Here is a 15,485-nt window from a genome sequence, read left to right as displayed (position 1 = left end):
CCGCGTCCTACGGACGCGGTAGATCCCTTTAGGCTAACGCCTTCATGTATGAGTCAACCTAAAATATGTGGCCTTGCTACTTTTCGATTGTGTTGAGTATGTCTTAATGGTGCGTCTATATTAGGATCACACGAAACCTAAACGTGTATGTATCGCGACACAATACACGTTTAGGTTTTGTGTGTATTGACCTAAGGAACGGAGAAGTCTTTCCACCATCTTTTATAATGACAGGGGTGGAATTCTTATATGCTCACACTTCTATATTTAATATCCGATCAGCATAAATTCAGACTATTTTAGGAAGGTGTCGAATGGACACTCATTCACAACATAGAGTTTCTGCATATTGACAGTTATAATCAACCATCTCAACAACCCAAGCTATCAATTACACTGGCAAACCAAGGCTCATGTCTCTTCGATCAAGCTACTGCTAACTCAATTTCAAGCCACGATCTTCACGCATATTCCTCAAAAAAATAATGATCTAACTGACTCTCTGACGAAATGGACTAGGAAGGACGATCATAATAGTAATTGGGAGGGAGGTTGTTCTCACTATTATTAGACATAGATATTGCAATGACTCTTCAATTTGTTCATCTATTTGCCTTGTAACATTTTTTTTTTTATAATTGTCCCTTGTGTTAAATAAAGTGTTACTTAAAAAAATGACCTAAATAACAATAGTTTTTTTTTTTTTTTTTTTTTTTTTGGTTAGAAAATTGATTACGGTAGAGAGAGAAAGAGCCGGGCGGAGCAGTTATCTTTGGCCTTCATATCCTCCTTTCCAGGCGGTGACTTCGGTTTCCGGTGGAAGTTAGATTAGTTTTTCCACTTTTTCGGGCAGTTATGGGTGGTTAACGACCACTTTATATCTTCCAATTCACGAATTCAGAGCTTTTCTCTGGAATTCCAAACCAGTCACTCTTCAGGAGTATTTGTCAAGAGTTATTTTCTTTACTTCTTCTTTGTATTTTCGGATTATCATGGCAGAACCGAGTCCTCAATTTCTCCAAAAGTTCGCAGAATTGACTACAAATGAGAGGATTCAAATTACAGTGGATGGACAGGACCTAATACCGTGGGAGATGGACGCTATGAAGACTGGAGTGGTCTGGATCCAAAGTTCTAAGAAAGTAGATATCAACCAAGCGTTGTCTCGATTATCTAGGGTCATCCATGGTCCAAACAAATTTCATCTCAGTGAGGTTAAGGACAACGTCTTTCTCATAAAGTTTGCCACCGCTACTGAACTTGATTTAGCCATGGAAAGTGCTCCATGGGTCGTCCAAGACGAACTAATCGTTATTCAACTATGCAATCCGGAGATTATGCCAATCAATCATGAGTTTAATTCGGCTTGGTTTTGGGTACAATTGCACGGGATCCCACCGAGCCATCTTAACAATACGGTGGTTAATAGGTTAGCGGGTTCCATAGGTAATTTCGTTCCTACTACTAATGAGGAGGCCTCTAAATGGAGTCTCTTTGGAAGAGTGAGGATCGAACTTAATATACTAAAACCACTTCAACAAGTGGTTTATCTGAAACTGTCCAATACCAAAATCATAGCCATATCTCTTCGTATAGAGAAACTGCCTAGATTCTGCATTTTTTGCGGTCTCATTGGCCATACGATCAAGTTCTGTTCGACTATTATTGCTTTTAATGACCTTTTGAAACAGGATATTTCGGAAGACTTTAGAACCAAAGTTATTAAAGCGATGAAACCTGAATACAGTGAGGATTTCAAAGTACCGTTCACCACAAAAAACAGAATCAAAGAACTGGATTCATATGGGCTGTCTCCTGACACTGACTCGAATCTTCCAAATGATACCGCTATGAACCAGGAAGATCAAGTGAATGATTTTGATTATTCTATTAAAACTAACTTCGGAGATCTATTGTCTAATTTATGTAGGACACGGAAAAGGGGAGTACCAACCGCTATCATCCCGATGGGAATTCACAATACTGTTCAGTCGACTCGGGAATCGTTCAATCAAGATGGCAATTCGGGAAAAGCAACTAGCAGTCATTCGGGTTACATTGATGTTGATATGACCCTCGAGGATGTCCGGGCCACAAAACATTTCAAAAGATCCACAAGAAACCAGGGTCAAGATAAGAAAGATGATCGGGTATCGGCAGCCCTAATGCCGACGGCGAAATGAATATTCTGGCCTGGAATTGTCGGGGAATTGGGAACACCCCGACAAAAGAAACTCTAAAACAGTTCCTGAGGGCTCTCAAACCCTCCGTTGTTTTTCTTTCAGAAACCAAAATTTCTAGTTTTATTCCTCTTTCCCTCTTTAGTAATGCTAATCTAGTTAATTTTCATGTTGTTCCCTCCTCCGGTCGGAGTGGTGGGCTAATGTTGTATTGGTCAAATGATATTATAGTTGATGTTGTTTTTTCTTCAATTAACCTAATCCAAGCCACTGTTACTTTTCGGGGAGCTCCTCCCTGGGAATTGCTCTGCATTTATGGCCCCCCTAACTTACAAGATAGACCATCATTTTGGAATAACCTACTCCGTAGAATCCAAGGGTTAAACAGACCATATTGCTGTCTAGGCGATTTAAATGCTCTATCTAACCACAACGAAAAATTTGGAGGCACCTCTAACATTCCTTTTTTGCATCAATTTCAGCAATTTATCGGCAGTGCAAACCTCCTGGACCTGGGATTCAACGGACCAGCATATACATGGACGAACAACAAGGCCAGACATCACTTGACAAAAGAACGTTTAGACAGAGTCCTTTGTGACGCAGAATGGTTGACTAATTATCCGGAAGCGGGTGTATTTCACCTCCCAAGATATAATAGTGACCATGCCCCTATATTATTGAAATTATTAGTGGAGGGCAAACCTTTAAATACGGTCACCAAGTATGAGACGTACTGGACGAAACACAAAGATTATCAACAACTTTTCCAACAAAAGTGGACTGAAAGTCCGGGACGATTCCTGGACAAAATTCAATCAGTGAAGCTTTCATTAAACAAGTGGAGTAAAAGGGCTTTCGGTAAGAACAAAAATAGACTCATTTTTCTTAGGCAGAGGCTCCTTCAACTACAAACTCTTACGCCGACAGATGATACATTATATACGGAGAGCAAAATTCAGGAAGAATTACTTTATTTGGAGGATGTTCAAAGAACTAAATCGGAACAAAGAGCTAGATCAAAATGGGTGCACAATGGTGATCGAAATACTAAGGCATTCCATGTTGCTATGTCAAGTCGAAAACAGAAGAATAAAATTCATGAGCTTAAACTCGGTGATGGTAGTTTTTCTAAAAACATAGATGAAATTCAAAATGAGTTCATTAACTTTTTTCAGAATTTGTTCACAGGTGACCAGGTGATTGACCCTCCAGAGGAGGTCATCAATGCATATAAGGTACTATCGGTTGACCAACTGGCCGATATCTCAAGGGTCCCATCAGCAGAGGAAATTAAGGCGGTAGTAATGGAAATGGGGTCAATCAAAAGTCCGGGACCTGACGGGCTACCTTGTTTCTTTTTTCAACACCATTGGGAGGTAATTGGTCCGGAACTTATAACTTATATCCAACATTCCTTCTCGATAGGCAACATAGACCCTGATTTGAATTTCACTACTATAGCCTTAATACCCAAAATACGGAACCCGAGTACGGCCTCGGAGTTCAGACCTATTTCCCTTTGCAATTCGGTCTACAAATTCATCACGAAAATCATAGCTAACCGTATTAGACCGTTTTTGGAGGAATGCATATCTTGGAACCAGAATGCCTTTGTTCCTAACCGACAAATAATTGAAAATATAATCATAACCAAAGAGCTTATTCACTCTATGAACTCCTCGAGGGCCAAAAAAGGAATCTTCTCACTCAAAATGGACATGGCAAAAGCCTATGATAGAGTGAGCTGGGAGTTTCTTTATACTGTATTAAAAGCTACTGGGTTCTCTGGCAACATTCTTGCCTTGATCATGTCATGTGTCACTACTTCCACTTTTAATGTTCAGATAAATGGTAGTATTGTTGGTAACTTTTCGGCCTCGAGAGGCCTTAGACAGGGCTGCCCTCTTTCGCCCTATCTTTTTATCCTGTGCTCTCAGTCGCTCTCCCTCCTTATTAATCATTATGAGAACAAAGGTAAATTTACAGGCTATAAGGTCAATTCAGCTGCCCCCCCCCCCATTACACATCTCCTTTTTGCTGATGACCTCATTATTTTTGGTAAAGCAAATATAGATAATCTTGATACAGTTATTCAAATAATGGATCACTACTCCAGCTTCTCGGGTCAACAGGTAAATTTCACCAAATCCTCTATTTTCTTCAGTAAGGGGGTGCCTCTCAGTATTAAAGATGCTTTCATAGGAAAACTTCAGGCTCCTTTAATGACAGACATGGAGAAATATCTAGGGGCCCTTGTCCTCAAAAAAGACAACAGAATTCAGAGTTATAACTGGCTCATAGACAAGTTTACAAATACCTTATCTGGTTGGAAACAAAGATATACTACTCAAGCTGGTAGGACTGTACTAATTAAATCTATATTGGCCTCTTTTTGTACATATACAAGTAGCTTTCAGTTGATCCCTAAACATGTAGTCTATCAACTAGAGCAAATTGAGCGTAGTTTCTGGTGGGGTCACCATACTAATGAAAAAAAGCTACATTTTATTAATTGGGACATTATTGCTTCCCCCAAACACAGAGGAGGTCTAGGTATAAGATCCATACATGAGGTTAACCTTTCACTCATAGCCAATATGACATGGAAATTCCTTACCAGACCAGAAGACGTCTGGGTCAAGATTATAAGTGCTAAGTATCTTAAAAATAATGACTTTTGGTCCAGTGAGTCGACTCAAGGCACATCACACTTTTGGCAGGCCTTAGTTCACACGAAAGATACCATCAAAAGAAATATAATTTGGCTTGTAGGCAATGGTAATCATATTAAAATTCGATCGGACCACTGGGTCCATGATCTTGCGCATCATAGACTAACAGACACTAATAATCTCCCACAAGATATTGTATATGTTTCTCAGCTCATGAAACAGGGAGAGAAAGAATGGCACAAAGACAATATCATGAAATGGTTCTCGGCATCGGAAGCTCAAGCAATTATGAATACAAGGATTAAACAATCAGATCAAGAGGACATGCTTATCTGGAAACCAATAGAATCAGGAAAATTCTCAGCCAAGTCCTTCTATTCAGAAATCAAAACTAATCCAGTAAGGTCACAGGAGGCAAATGATTTTCCTTGGAAGATTTTTTGGAAGAAGAAACAGATGGTCCCAAAGGTCCAAATGTTTATTTGGAGACTTATAAACGATGGTTTAGCAACTTTAAACAACATTCACAAACGCATTCCAGATAAACCACAACTATGTAAGCTATGCGTAACTGGAGAGGATGAAAATATTTACCATCTGTTTGGAAGATGTCCGAGGTTCCAGCAGCTCCTAGATCTCGCAGATTTGGGTTCCATCCAACACATCAAAACAGATCTGATTCAGTGTTTATCTAATATCTTATTGAAAAAGGAAATAGGAGATCAGGAATGGTATATAGTTACAAACCTCTATTTCTTCTGGTGGAAGACAAGAAACGAGTATCTCTTCCAAAATAAGGATCTGGATTTACTTCGATGTTGGTGGTTAACCAAGGAGGAACTAAGGTATGTTACAGATCTATCCATGCAAAGTAATACTAACGTATCTCAACAGGGTTATCAATGGAGTCCTCCCCCAGAAGGTAAGATAAAGATCAACTGCGACGGATCATACAGAGAAGATGGAGCAACTTGTGCAGCAATTGCTAGGGATTCAAATGGAGTTACTTTGGGAGTGAAGAAGATGAGGATTGAGGCTATCTCTCCTCTGAATAGTGAGTTGAAGGCGGTGGAGCTAGGTATTAACCTAGCAAATGAACTGAATAAGCCGCCTTATATACTTGAGACGGATAGTAGGGTTTCGGTGGATTTAATCTCGGCCGTGGATATGGATATCCCATGGCGCATCTCACATCTCATCGACGGTCTCAAATGTAGGATCAATTCGACCCGCATGGAAGTCCATCACTGCTACCGTACTCAGAATATGGAGGCCCATGACCTGGCCGCCGAGACCCACTTTGGATGATACTTTATGTTTTGCCCTTAGCTGTTAAATTTGTTTACTTTTCAGACCTTTTTTTGCTTTTCTTGCTAAACTGGTCCAATGTAAACTTCTTATTTTATGTATAAGGCTTAGTTCAAAAAAAAATTTGACACCATAGTGTGATTGTATTGAATTATGTACTAATGAAATTCTTTTTAAGTGTTCTTACTTGATTACCCTCTTAACCACACTAAAGAAAATGGGTCTTTTTCGCTTTTCAGAATCATAATCAGGATCTTTGATTAAAAACCTAGATTGTTGAAATTAACCTTCTTCAAATTTGCAAAACGTAAGTCCTAAATACCGAAATCAACCCTAGAATCGAACTCTTCGTCATCAAACTTTTGCGGAGAAGATTGATTTAGGAGCAGATATTCATCTTCGTTTCAAATTGTTGTTGACGATAACTGATAGTCTAACAGTGTTAGCAGCCATTGAAAGAAGAATCGAAGAATGAAAGTTAATAAAGTTTGCTCCTTTTTGGGTATATAATAATAAATTAGAAAGGGTTTCTGATATTTCAGCCCTACTTCTGTTTTTACATCTAAGGTCATAGGAAAGGAGAAGAAGGTTGGCGATTTTTCTTCATCATCTTCTTCAATGGCGGGATCTTCAATAATGGAATCCCTATTTCAACGTTCTTTAGATGACCTAATTAAGGGTATAAGAATCCAAGTAATGGGTGGTGAATCAACATTCATTTCTAAATCCATGGAAGAAATCAGAAGAGAAATCAAATCAACAGATACTCAAACCAAATCAATTGCCCTAGAAAAATTAACATACCTCAATTCCATCTATTTCATAGATATGACTTGGGCTTCTTTCCATGTCGTTGAAGTCATGAGTTCTACTAAATTCAACCAAAAGAAAATTGGGTATTTAGCTGCTTCTCAATCTTTCAATGAATCAACAGATGTCATTCTCCTTATTACCAATCAACTTCGTAAGGATCTTACTAGTACGAATCAATTTGAGGTAGGTCTTGCCCTAGAATGCTTATCTGTTATTGCTACTACTGATCTTGCTAGAGATTTAACTCCTGAAATCTTTACATTACTTTCTAGTTCTAAAAATTATGTTAAGAACAAGGCTATAGCTGTGATTTTAAGGATTTTTAGTAAGTACCCAGATGCTGTTAGGGTTTCATTTAAACGTTTAGTTGAGAATTTAGAGAGTTCAAGTTCGGATCGAACTGCTGCAATTGGGGTTTTCTGTGAACTTACCTCGAAAGACCCAAGATCATATCTTCCTTTAGCCCCTGAGTTTTACAAGATATTGGTTGAATGTAAGAACATTTGGATTTTGATCAAGGTGCTTAAGATATTTTCTGAATTAGCTCCTTTAGAACCTAGATTAGCGAAAAAGATAGTTGATCCGATCACCGAACATATGAGGAAAACTACTTCAACATCCTTAATTTTTGAGTGTATTCGGACTGTGGTTACTTGTTTGACTGACTATGACTCGGTATTGAAGCTTGCCGTGGAGAAAATTCGTGAATTACTATTGTCTGATAATGATGATGATCCCAATTTGAGATATCTTGGGTTGCAGGCACTTTCATTACTTGGGTTGAAGCAACACTTTTGGGCTTTAGCTGAGAACAAGGAGGTTGTGATCAAATCTTTGAGTGATACCGACCCCAATGTTAAGTTTGAGGCTTTACGTCTTGTGATGGAAATGGTTTCAGATAGTAATGTAGCAGAGATAACTCATGTGTTGGTTGGTTATGCACTTAAATCTGATCCAGAATTTTGTAACGAGATTCTGAACTCTATCTTATTGACTTGTAGTAGAAATGTGTATGAAGTTGTTGTTGATTTCGAATGGTATGTTTCGCTACTTGGGGATATGTCTAGGAACCCACATTGCCAAAAGGGAGAAGAGATTGAACGGCAGCTTGTTGACATTTGCCTGAGGGTTAAAGAAGTTAGACCAGAGCTTGTCCGAGTTGTTCGTAATCTTCTCATTGATCCTGCCTTGCTTGGTAACCCTTATATGCATCGTATATTACGTGCAGCTGCTTGGGTTTCTGGAGAACATGTTGAATTTTCGCGGAATCCATTTGAACTAGTGGAGGCACTATTACAGCCACGAACTCATCTTTTGCCACCCTTAATAAGATCTGTGTATATCCAGTCTGCATTTAAAGTTCTTGTCTTCTGTCTTCAGTCTTATCTCGTGCGTAGAGAAAGTGGTTCATCATTTGTAGACGATATGGCTCTCGGAGGATTTAATATAAACTCTGATAGAAAGTTTCCTGAAGCTTCCCAATTATCAAAACAGTATGAAGATTTTAACCCAAGGATTGAAGATGATCACACTGGGGATCTAATTGTTCGTAATGGAGAGACCTCTTCTTCCATTTCTGTAGAGAATGACCCTTTCAATGCTGAATCGATTTCCAACCTGTTAACTTTGATTAAAGGGGTTTTAGGCCCCTTGTCAGGAAGTGATGAAGTAGAGGTACAGGAGAGAGCAAGGAATGTAATTGGTCTAATTGACCTCCTCGAACAAGAAATACCTGGTTTGCTGGTTAGGGAAGATAGTCCCGAGGGAGAAGAAGTGCAAGTTGTAAAAGTTCTTGATTTGATTCACCAGGCATTTTCCCAAGAACTTGGCCCAGTGTCGATGAGTGCTCAAGCAAGAGTTCCGGAACCTGATGAAATTCAGCTCAAGGAAAATCTTGCCGAGTTGGATACTATTTGTGGAGACGTTCTTCTCTCTGTATCTAGTGAAACTTCTCAGGGGATTGTTCTGTTCACTGATAAGGGCAATGGCCTGCAAGAGGAAAGAGAATCAGAGACGTTGATGGAGACTACATCTCTGCTGGCTGAGCATCGAAAAAGACATGGATTATATTATCTTGCTGCAGATAAAAATGGAAGTGGATCTAATGATTACCCGCCTGCGAATGAGATTAACGATCTCACTGATGGCTCGCAAGATCTTTTAAGGCTTACATCACAATCAGTTGATTCTAAAAACAAGCCACGCTATTCTAAGCCACGACCTGTGGTGGTAAGATTGGATGAGGGAGATGAACAAGCTATTTTGCCTGTAGGAAAATCAAAAGATTCAAAAGATGATTTGCTTTCGGGTGCTGTCCGAGATATTCTTTTGGGTGAGGGTGATTGGACCAAGAACAGGTCATTGCAAACTAAGTCATCTGAGAAGAGAACGGTGAAAGATGTCTCTCCTGATATTGGAAATGCTTCCGAACTGAAAGAAATTTTGGCTGAAGTAGAAAATGTGAGAAATGGAAGCCCAAGTCGCACTAATCATGGTAAAGAAAGACATAGAAAATCCAAGAAGAAAGATGTTGGGAAAGAAGAAAGCAGTAAAAAAGACAAGCAGAGGAGCCATCGTCATGGTAGGTCTAAGACAAGACAAACTGCAGATACCCAAACACCTGTGATCCCAGATTTCCTCTTGTAATATTTGTATTTGTGATAGATTTCTTTTTTTTTTTGCTTTCGGCTGCTGTTCTTATGGATTTCTTTGTTGATAATGTTCTGTTGTTGAGATCAAAGAGAATTATTCGGTATTGAAAATGTTGTGTAGCTTGCACGTAGAGCTATTCTTGTTCAATGTCCATTCAGAACACATTTTCTTTCGGTATATCTCAAGTGCAGTCACATCGAGAGGTATTTCATGCTCAAAGATAACTGAAGAAGTATGGGACACTCAGAGACTGTATGGAGCTGGCCTATTTGTTTCAGATTTCAGAAGATTGATTATTCGCAGTTATCAAAAAGTTTGTAAGGGGCCTGCCCCTGTTTTCATATTCCTTTTTCGTTTTTCAGCAATATATCCATACTACTTGTGAGGAAATACGATGTGAAAAGTATCTTTTTGTTGACACTGGTAATACTGCTAAAATTGATGTGCCATTATTGTCCAAGTGTTTTGTTATCATATACCTTAACTGATGGCCAATAACTTTCTGAATTCTTAATCCCAAGACCCTTCTACCCTTCTTTCTCTAGCTCACACACTTCTCTGCTGATCTGTGAGCAATGAGTCTTGCCTACTCAAATCAGGTCAGTCTTGCTTTTTCTTCTCTCTTCTTTGTTTTATAATGTGTTCTTTATTGCTTTACAGGTTATCTAAGTGTGAGATTTTTCTACGCTTGTTGATATCATATCCTCATGTCATGTCCTCGTGGTGGGGTCTGTTAGCTGGTTTGTATAATCGACTAAATCGGTGCTGATACTGACGATTCCCTTTATTATCTTTAGTTTAAGCGAACGAACACTGAACACTGTAAGCAAATAGCATTTGGATTGAGAAAGAGATCACATCAGAAAATGCCCCAGGAATGAAAGCTCTAGGGGGTGGATTGACCACTTAACCGAGAATGGATAAGTTGTTGTTTCATGGATGGATTTTTAATCTTTAAAGTCTGCAACACAAACATGATATGTTCTCTGTTAGCTAAGTTCGTAGTTGTTGAATTGGTCACAGCTCCCATATTTTACTAGTTCGAGATTTCTACCTTATTTTTGTATTCTTTCCCGTTCAATTCATTTTTTCTACTCAATTTGTCGATCTTGCATCTACACTTTGCGAGTAGTCACTATCTTCACAAGAATACGTTAAGGAATAATAGTTTAGAGAAGTAGAGAGTACGGAGAATTCTTAGGAAATCATTGTGCCATTTAAGCTTTACCGGGGACAAGCATGTAGATAGGAGCCTTCTCAGTTATCCGTATTGGGACTGTGACTTCGTTATGTCTAATGTTAATTCTGGCGATGTTATTTATGTGGTTCAATCGAATGAATGACTTATTTTTCTCAGATCTATTTAGGATGGCTAATTAACAGTTACTAAGCCTGACACAGGCTTCCAGTTTTATCGTGTGCATGCTCCATTAATCTTATGCTGGTCAATAAGTTTATTCACTATAATATTTTGTTTCATGATTTCTACTGTTTGAAATGCAAAGTCATTTTGCTAGCTACTTAGCTTCACTAATGATAACTGATCTTTAATGCTTATTGAATCTTGTCTTCGAGTAATTGACATATCTAATTTTTTCACCTTCGGTAGTGAAATCCATGATTTATTTAAACATGTCTTCGAAATTTTCTGTGTTTTGTGTGCACAATTTGAATCTTGTTTCTTCAATTTAGGATACAAAATTTATTCTTTTAATCCCTATCATGCTAACAAATCTGTCTTGTGTTAGTGTTCTATGATATATGATCACAGGTTATGCATTCTTCGACCGCATAACTTATTCAAGTATAGATAGAACTTGTTTATTGCATGACAATCCCTATCATGCTTAGTTTCTAAATCTTCACTTTATCTGCCTTCTCGTTATTAAAATTTTCTTGCTCTTAGGCTTTTAATTTTTTTCTTTTTTTGAATAATTTGATTGAATTAGATAAAAGGAAGGAGGAAAGAATATACAACCCCCAAGGGCAAGCAGAAGAAAGAAAAAAAAAGGGAAAAAACAGAAGAAAGACAAAGCAAGATAACATCGATAAAATAAACGAATCCCAATTCCCGACTATGTCTGCGAAAGACTTTAGCTTGACCATGGGAATATTTCTACTCCGAGAAAATGAAACATTTAGCCGAGAAAATGAAACTTTTAGGCTTTTAATTGTTCTTGATTTGATTTTGTTTTTTACTTCCTTCTTACTTATTCAAGTATAGATGGAACTTGTTCATTAACGACTCTTAGACGATAAAAGTTCTTACAACTTTTCGAATCTGTTTCAGGTGAAGTAGTTTCTTCTTGGGTCAAAGCCCGAGTGGTTAGTTGGGACAGACTACAAATTCGCGAACTACATGTCTACTGAGTCAGAAAGTTTAGCTCGGCGAAACAACTTAAACTCTCAGATTCTAATATGTATGTATATTTTTCTTGTACTTCGTAGTACTTTTTCCGAAATTATTAATATATGACAATGCATGTTGGAAAATTTGCCTCCTTTTAAATGTTGATAGAAAGGTCTTAGGTTAGCTTACATTTTCCTCCAGACAAATACCAAGAAATGATTTTGGGTTGATATATTGAATGCAAGCAAAGGACTAAGAGTTCCTCTTTTCTTGACTAATGGTTTCTTTTTCTTTAATCAGATAGACAAGAAATAGAACAAGTCAAGGTAGCAAAGTATTTTATGATTAGGTCATCTGTTTGGAGAAAATCAGTAGTCAATTGTTTGCTTTTGTAGCTTTTTTTACTTAATGCTGCACAACTAGCTTTGTCATCCAATCTCATAATGGTGGGGGTTGGGAAGTGGAGTCAAATGCAAGTGGTTGAATTCCTTTCAGACACGTTTTAAACGTGTCGGTCTAGGAAGTGTCGAAGCAGATAGTATTGATAGCAGTTCGAAGACCACAAGCAATCAAAACCCTAGTTAAGACTTTCTTTTTCACTGACATTTGATTTTGAAGTGTCAAAACCGACAATATCACTGGGGAGAAAGTCCCATCTCACACAATTGCTTAACAAATTTGAGAGTGAAGGATATGTTCTTCTTCTAGTCATGTGGATGGTCTCCTACCACATGTCTTTAGGTTTGAAATAGAACCAAGAGCCGTCCAAGTGTCTCATCTTGTAGAAGCACATGTTTCTTTTTGTCCTATTAATGGAATGGTTCTTTTCTTTTCTTTTTTAACTTAAATGGTATGACAAGGTATCTAGTATTAGCTTTAGATTATTAGACTATGGGTTCTAGATGCATGAACTTCAGAGTTGGATTACGTGTTTGGGGGACATGTATATGTATTAAGAATTGCAATACTTTGATGTTTCTATCCAACTATTTAATTCAAAATATGTTTTTTTTTTTTTTATCTTTTGAGATTTTGGTTATTTTTTGAGAAAAAAGATTTGATATATAGATGTCTAATTTTGAAATTTTTTTTTTTTTAAAAAAAGAAAGTCGTTGCAAGATGAGAGATTTAATTTTGGAACAGTTAGCGATATTGTTCGCTTTACCTAAGAATTTTGTTGTAAAATATTTCACTAGCAAAAAGTATGTAATCATTTTCTCAGTTCTCACGAGTGTGAGATTGATTTAGAACAAATCACTCCACGAGCATGAACTATTGTGTTGGTAACATTTTATAAAATTTTGTTGATCAATCTTTTGGTTGCTGTGATACTGTTCTCTTGTCCATTCAAAATTTCACGATTTTAAAACACGTCAATAACATAAAGAGATACTCAATCTTTTATAAGGACCGTCAAACTCCGTCTGCCCACATGGTAGAGACTAAGTTGCAACAAAAGGTTTCAACAAAAAAAAAAAAAATTGCAACAAAAGGTGGACTAAAAGGGCAAAAGAGGATTTCAAATTTTGGTTTCTTCAAATGTGAATTAGAGCTAACTTTTGGACCAAAAACAAATCCCCAAAATACCTGAAACTCAAACTATTCCTGATTTGGATCTATATTAGGTTATCCATTGACAAATATAGAGTAAAATATAATTCAAACATCATAGCTCCGACTGAAATTTAGGCTTTAATTCAGTTCAAATAATATAGATTAATTTTCTAATGAAGATTATGATGTTAATTTATGAAGCCATTGCACATGGCTTAAAGCTAACTCCACCCAACCTTTCACTCATTATTTTATGTAGTTGGTGGATATCAATTGGGCTACTTAAACATTATTATTTTTTATTTATAAGCTTAAGTCATGCCTACATTCTTGGGACATATATTTGCTTAATACTTTGAATATGTTTACTTCTATATGGATTAATAACTTAGTCATCCTTTCTTTAATATATTTAGACCTCTTAAGTTGCAAATTCTCTTTGTGATTCGTGGCGAATAAAAATGGGTCCGTGGGTATATAGACCAAAATAATATTCAAAAAAGGTTTATGATCCAATCTTCCCAAAACATGGATATTTAGTCCTTTTACATTATGGACATAATAACCCATTCTTTATGAGAAAACTACCGTCCATGTCCCTCCTACAAAAATCACGGGATTTTTAATTTTCCAGGGTGAATTTGGAATGTTTCTAATGTGGGCGTGATTTAGGGGATTTAAAGCAACTAACTATAAATCCGAAATTGATTTTTATCTATCTTCTAACCGTTTTGGAAAGCAAATCTATTTCCAAAATCAATTCAAAACAAAAATCGTAACCAAATCAATTTTCTCTCTCTTTACAGATTTGGAAACCAAATCAATTTTCTCTCTCTTACTATGTAAATTTTTTTCGATTCAAATCAATTTTCTCTCACTTAACTTTCAGATTTGGAAATAGTATATTTTCTAGGATCAATTTAGCGTGATTTGGGGGTTAATATACAAAACATATAAATATCATTTTCTCTCACTTAACTTTCAGTTTTGGAAATAGTATATTTTTCTGAGAACATTAAAGCAACATATGTTTTCGTTTTTACTCATACATAAATACACATAGAATACAAATTATGAAACAAATACGTAAATTATGTATTATTTATGACGAGGAAACCATCATTTGTCAAATATACAACATAATTTATCAAATGTATGTGGGTCTTGTTCAATAAATTACACATAATTTCTTTTACATTACATATAATTCCTTTACATTCTGTTACAAAAAAAAGTACAAAATCTTCTTTGGTTCAAAAATGGTGCCCGTCCATGTACTCTCCATTAGTTTCGTTGACTCACTTTGATTTGATGATTCTCTTTGAAATTTCATCTGGTATATCAAATCTACACACATAAATACACATACATTAAAGAAAAAAAAAATCATATATTGTATTATAAACTACATGTACAATTTCGTAAATTATATATAATGTTTGTCAAATTTTGGCAACATTTGAAGGTTTTGAGTAGTTTGGTAAACTTATCAAGGCTACTGTTTTTGGTGAAAAGTACACGTAATGGTAAATAAATAATACATAATTTATGAGCACTTATACGTAAATTATATACATAATGGTAAGAACATGAAGATATACGCAAATTATATATACTTTATTGCAAAGTACACGAGATTTGATAGTAAAGCGAAGTATTTTTACTAATGAAATGAGTACTGTTTTGGTGTTAAAGCACGGGTAATGTTCTGTAAATTACCCATAATTTACTATAGATTGTGGTAATTTACGATACAGTACATGTACTGTAAATTCTGTTATGAGTAACCGTACGAAAGAACAAATGTTTTATAAATCCGTATGGATTGAAAACCAGATCTGAACAAAAAAAATGAGAATATCATTAAGCTTAAACTACAAATCTAAAGATATCTGCTATGATGATTGATTGCAATAATGTCAAACTCTAGTTGAAGGATTAAACATCAAGATC

The 15,485-nt window shown here is 36.6% G+C and overlaps 2 protein-coding genes across 2 annotated transcripts; both read left to right on the top strand.

The window, feature by feature from the left end:
• The first annotated feature begins 584 nt into the window (after nucleotides 1-584).
• Nucleotides 585-10,088, top strand: DELTA-ADR (delta-adaptin). The gene is made up of 2 exons (XM_086638038.1): nucleotides 585-719; nucleotides 6,275-10,088. Exon 2 carries the CDS (start codon nucleotides 6,782-6,784, stop codon nucleotides 9,620-9,622), a length of 2,841 nt encoding a protein of 946 aa, XP_086494164.1. The 5' UTR covers nucleotides 585-719; nucleotides 6,275-6,781; the 3' UTR covers nucleotides 9,623-10,088.
• On the top strand, nucleotides 993-6,163 carry LOC147563459 (uncharacterized). Its single transcript, XM_086666688.1, has 2 exons — nucleotides 993-2,150; nucleotides 2,663-6,163. Exons 1-2 carry the CDS (start codon nucleotides 993-995, stop codon nucleotides 6,161-6,163), a joined length of 4,659 nt encoding a protein of 1,552 aa, XP_086522814.1.
• Nucleotides 10,089-15,485: the final 5,397 nt, after the last annotated feature.

This window comes from Eschscholzia californica, unplaced genomic scaffold, assembly GCF_041429995.1.
Source record: "Eschscholzia californica isolate CP2 unplaced genomic scaffold, dmEscCali1.0.p SCAF_1, whole genome shotgun sequence".
Lineage (NCBI taxonomy): Eukaryota > Viridiplantae > Streptophyta > Magnoliopsida > Ranunculales > Papaveraceae > Eschscholzia > Eschscholzia californica.
The sequence above is the reverse complement of the archived record's forward strand: the minus strand, read 5'-3'. Positions and strand labels throughout refer to the sequence as shown.

What these genes read in the sequence shown, in the direction of transcription:
- LOC147563459 (XM_086666688.1), top strand. Translation starts at nt 993, where the DNA reads ATGGCAGAACCGAGTCCTCAATTTCTCCAAAAGTTCGCAGAATTGACT. An exon ending in AAGATAAGAAAGATGATCGG is followed by an intron (nt 2,151 to 2,662) that starts GTATCGGCAGCC and finishes CATCAATTTCAG; the next exon opens with CAATTTATCGGCAGTGCAAA.
- DELTA-ADR (XM_086638038.1), top strand. Translation starts at nt 6,782, where the DNA reads ATGGCGGGATCTTCAATAATGGAATCCCTATTTCAACGTTCTTTAGAT.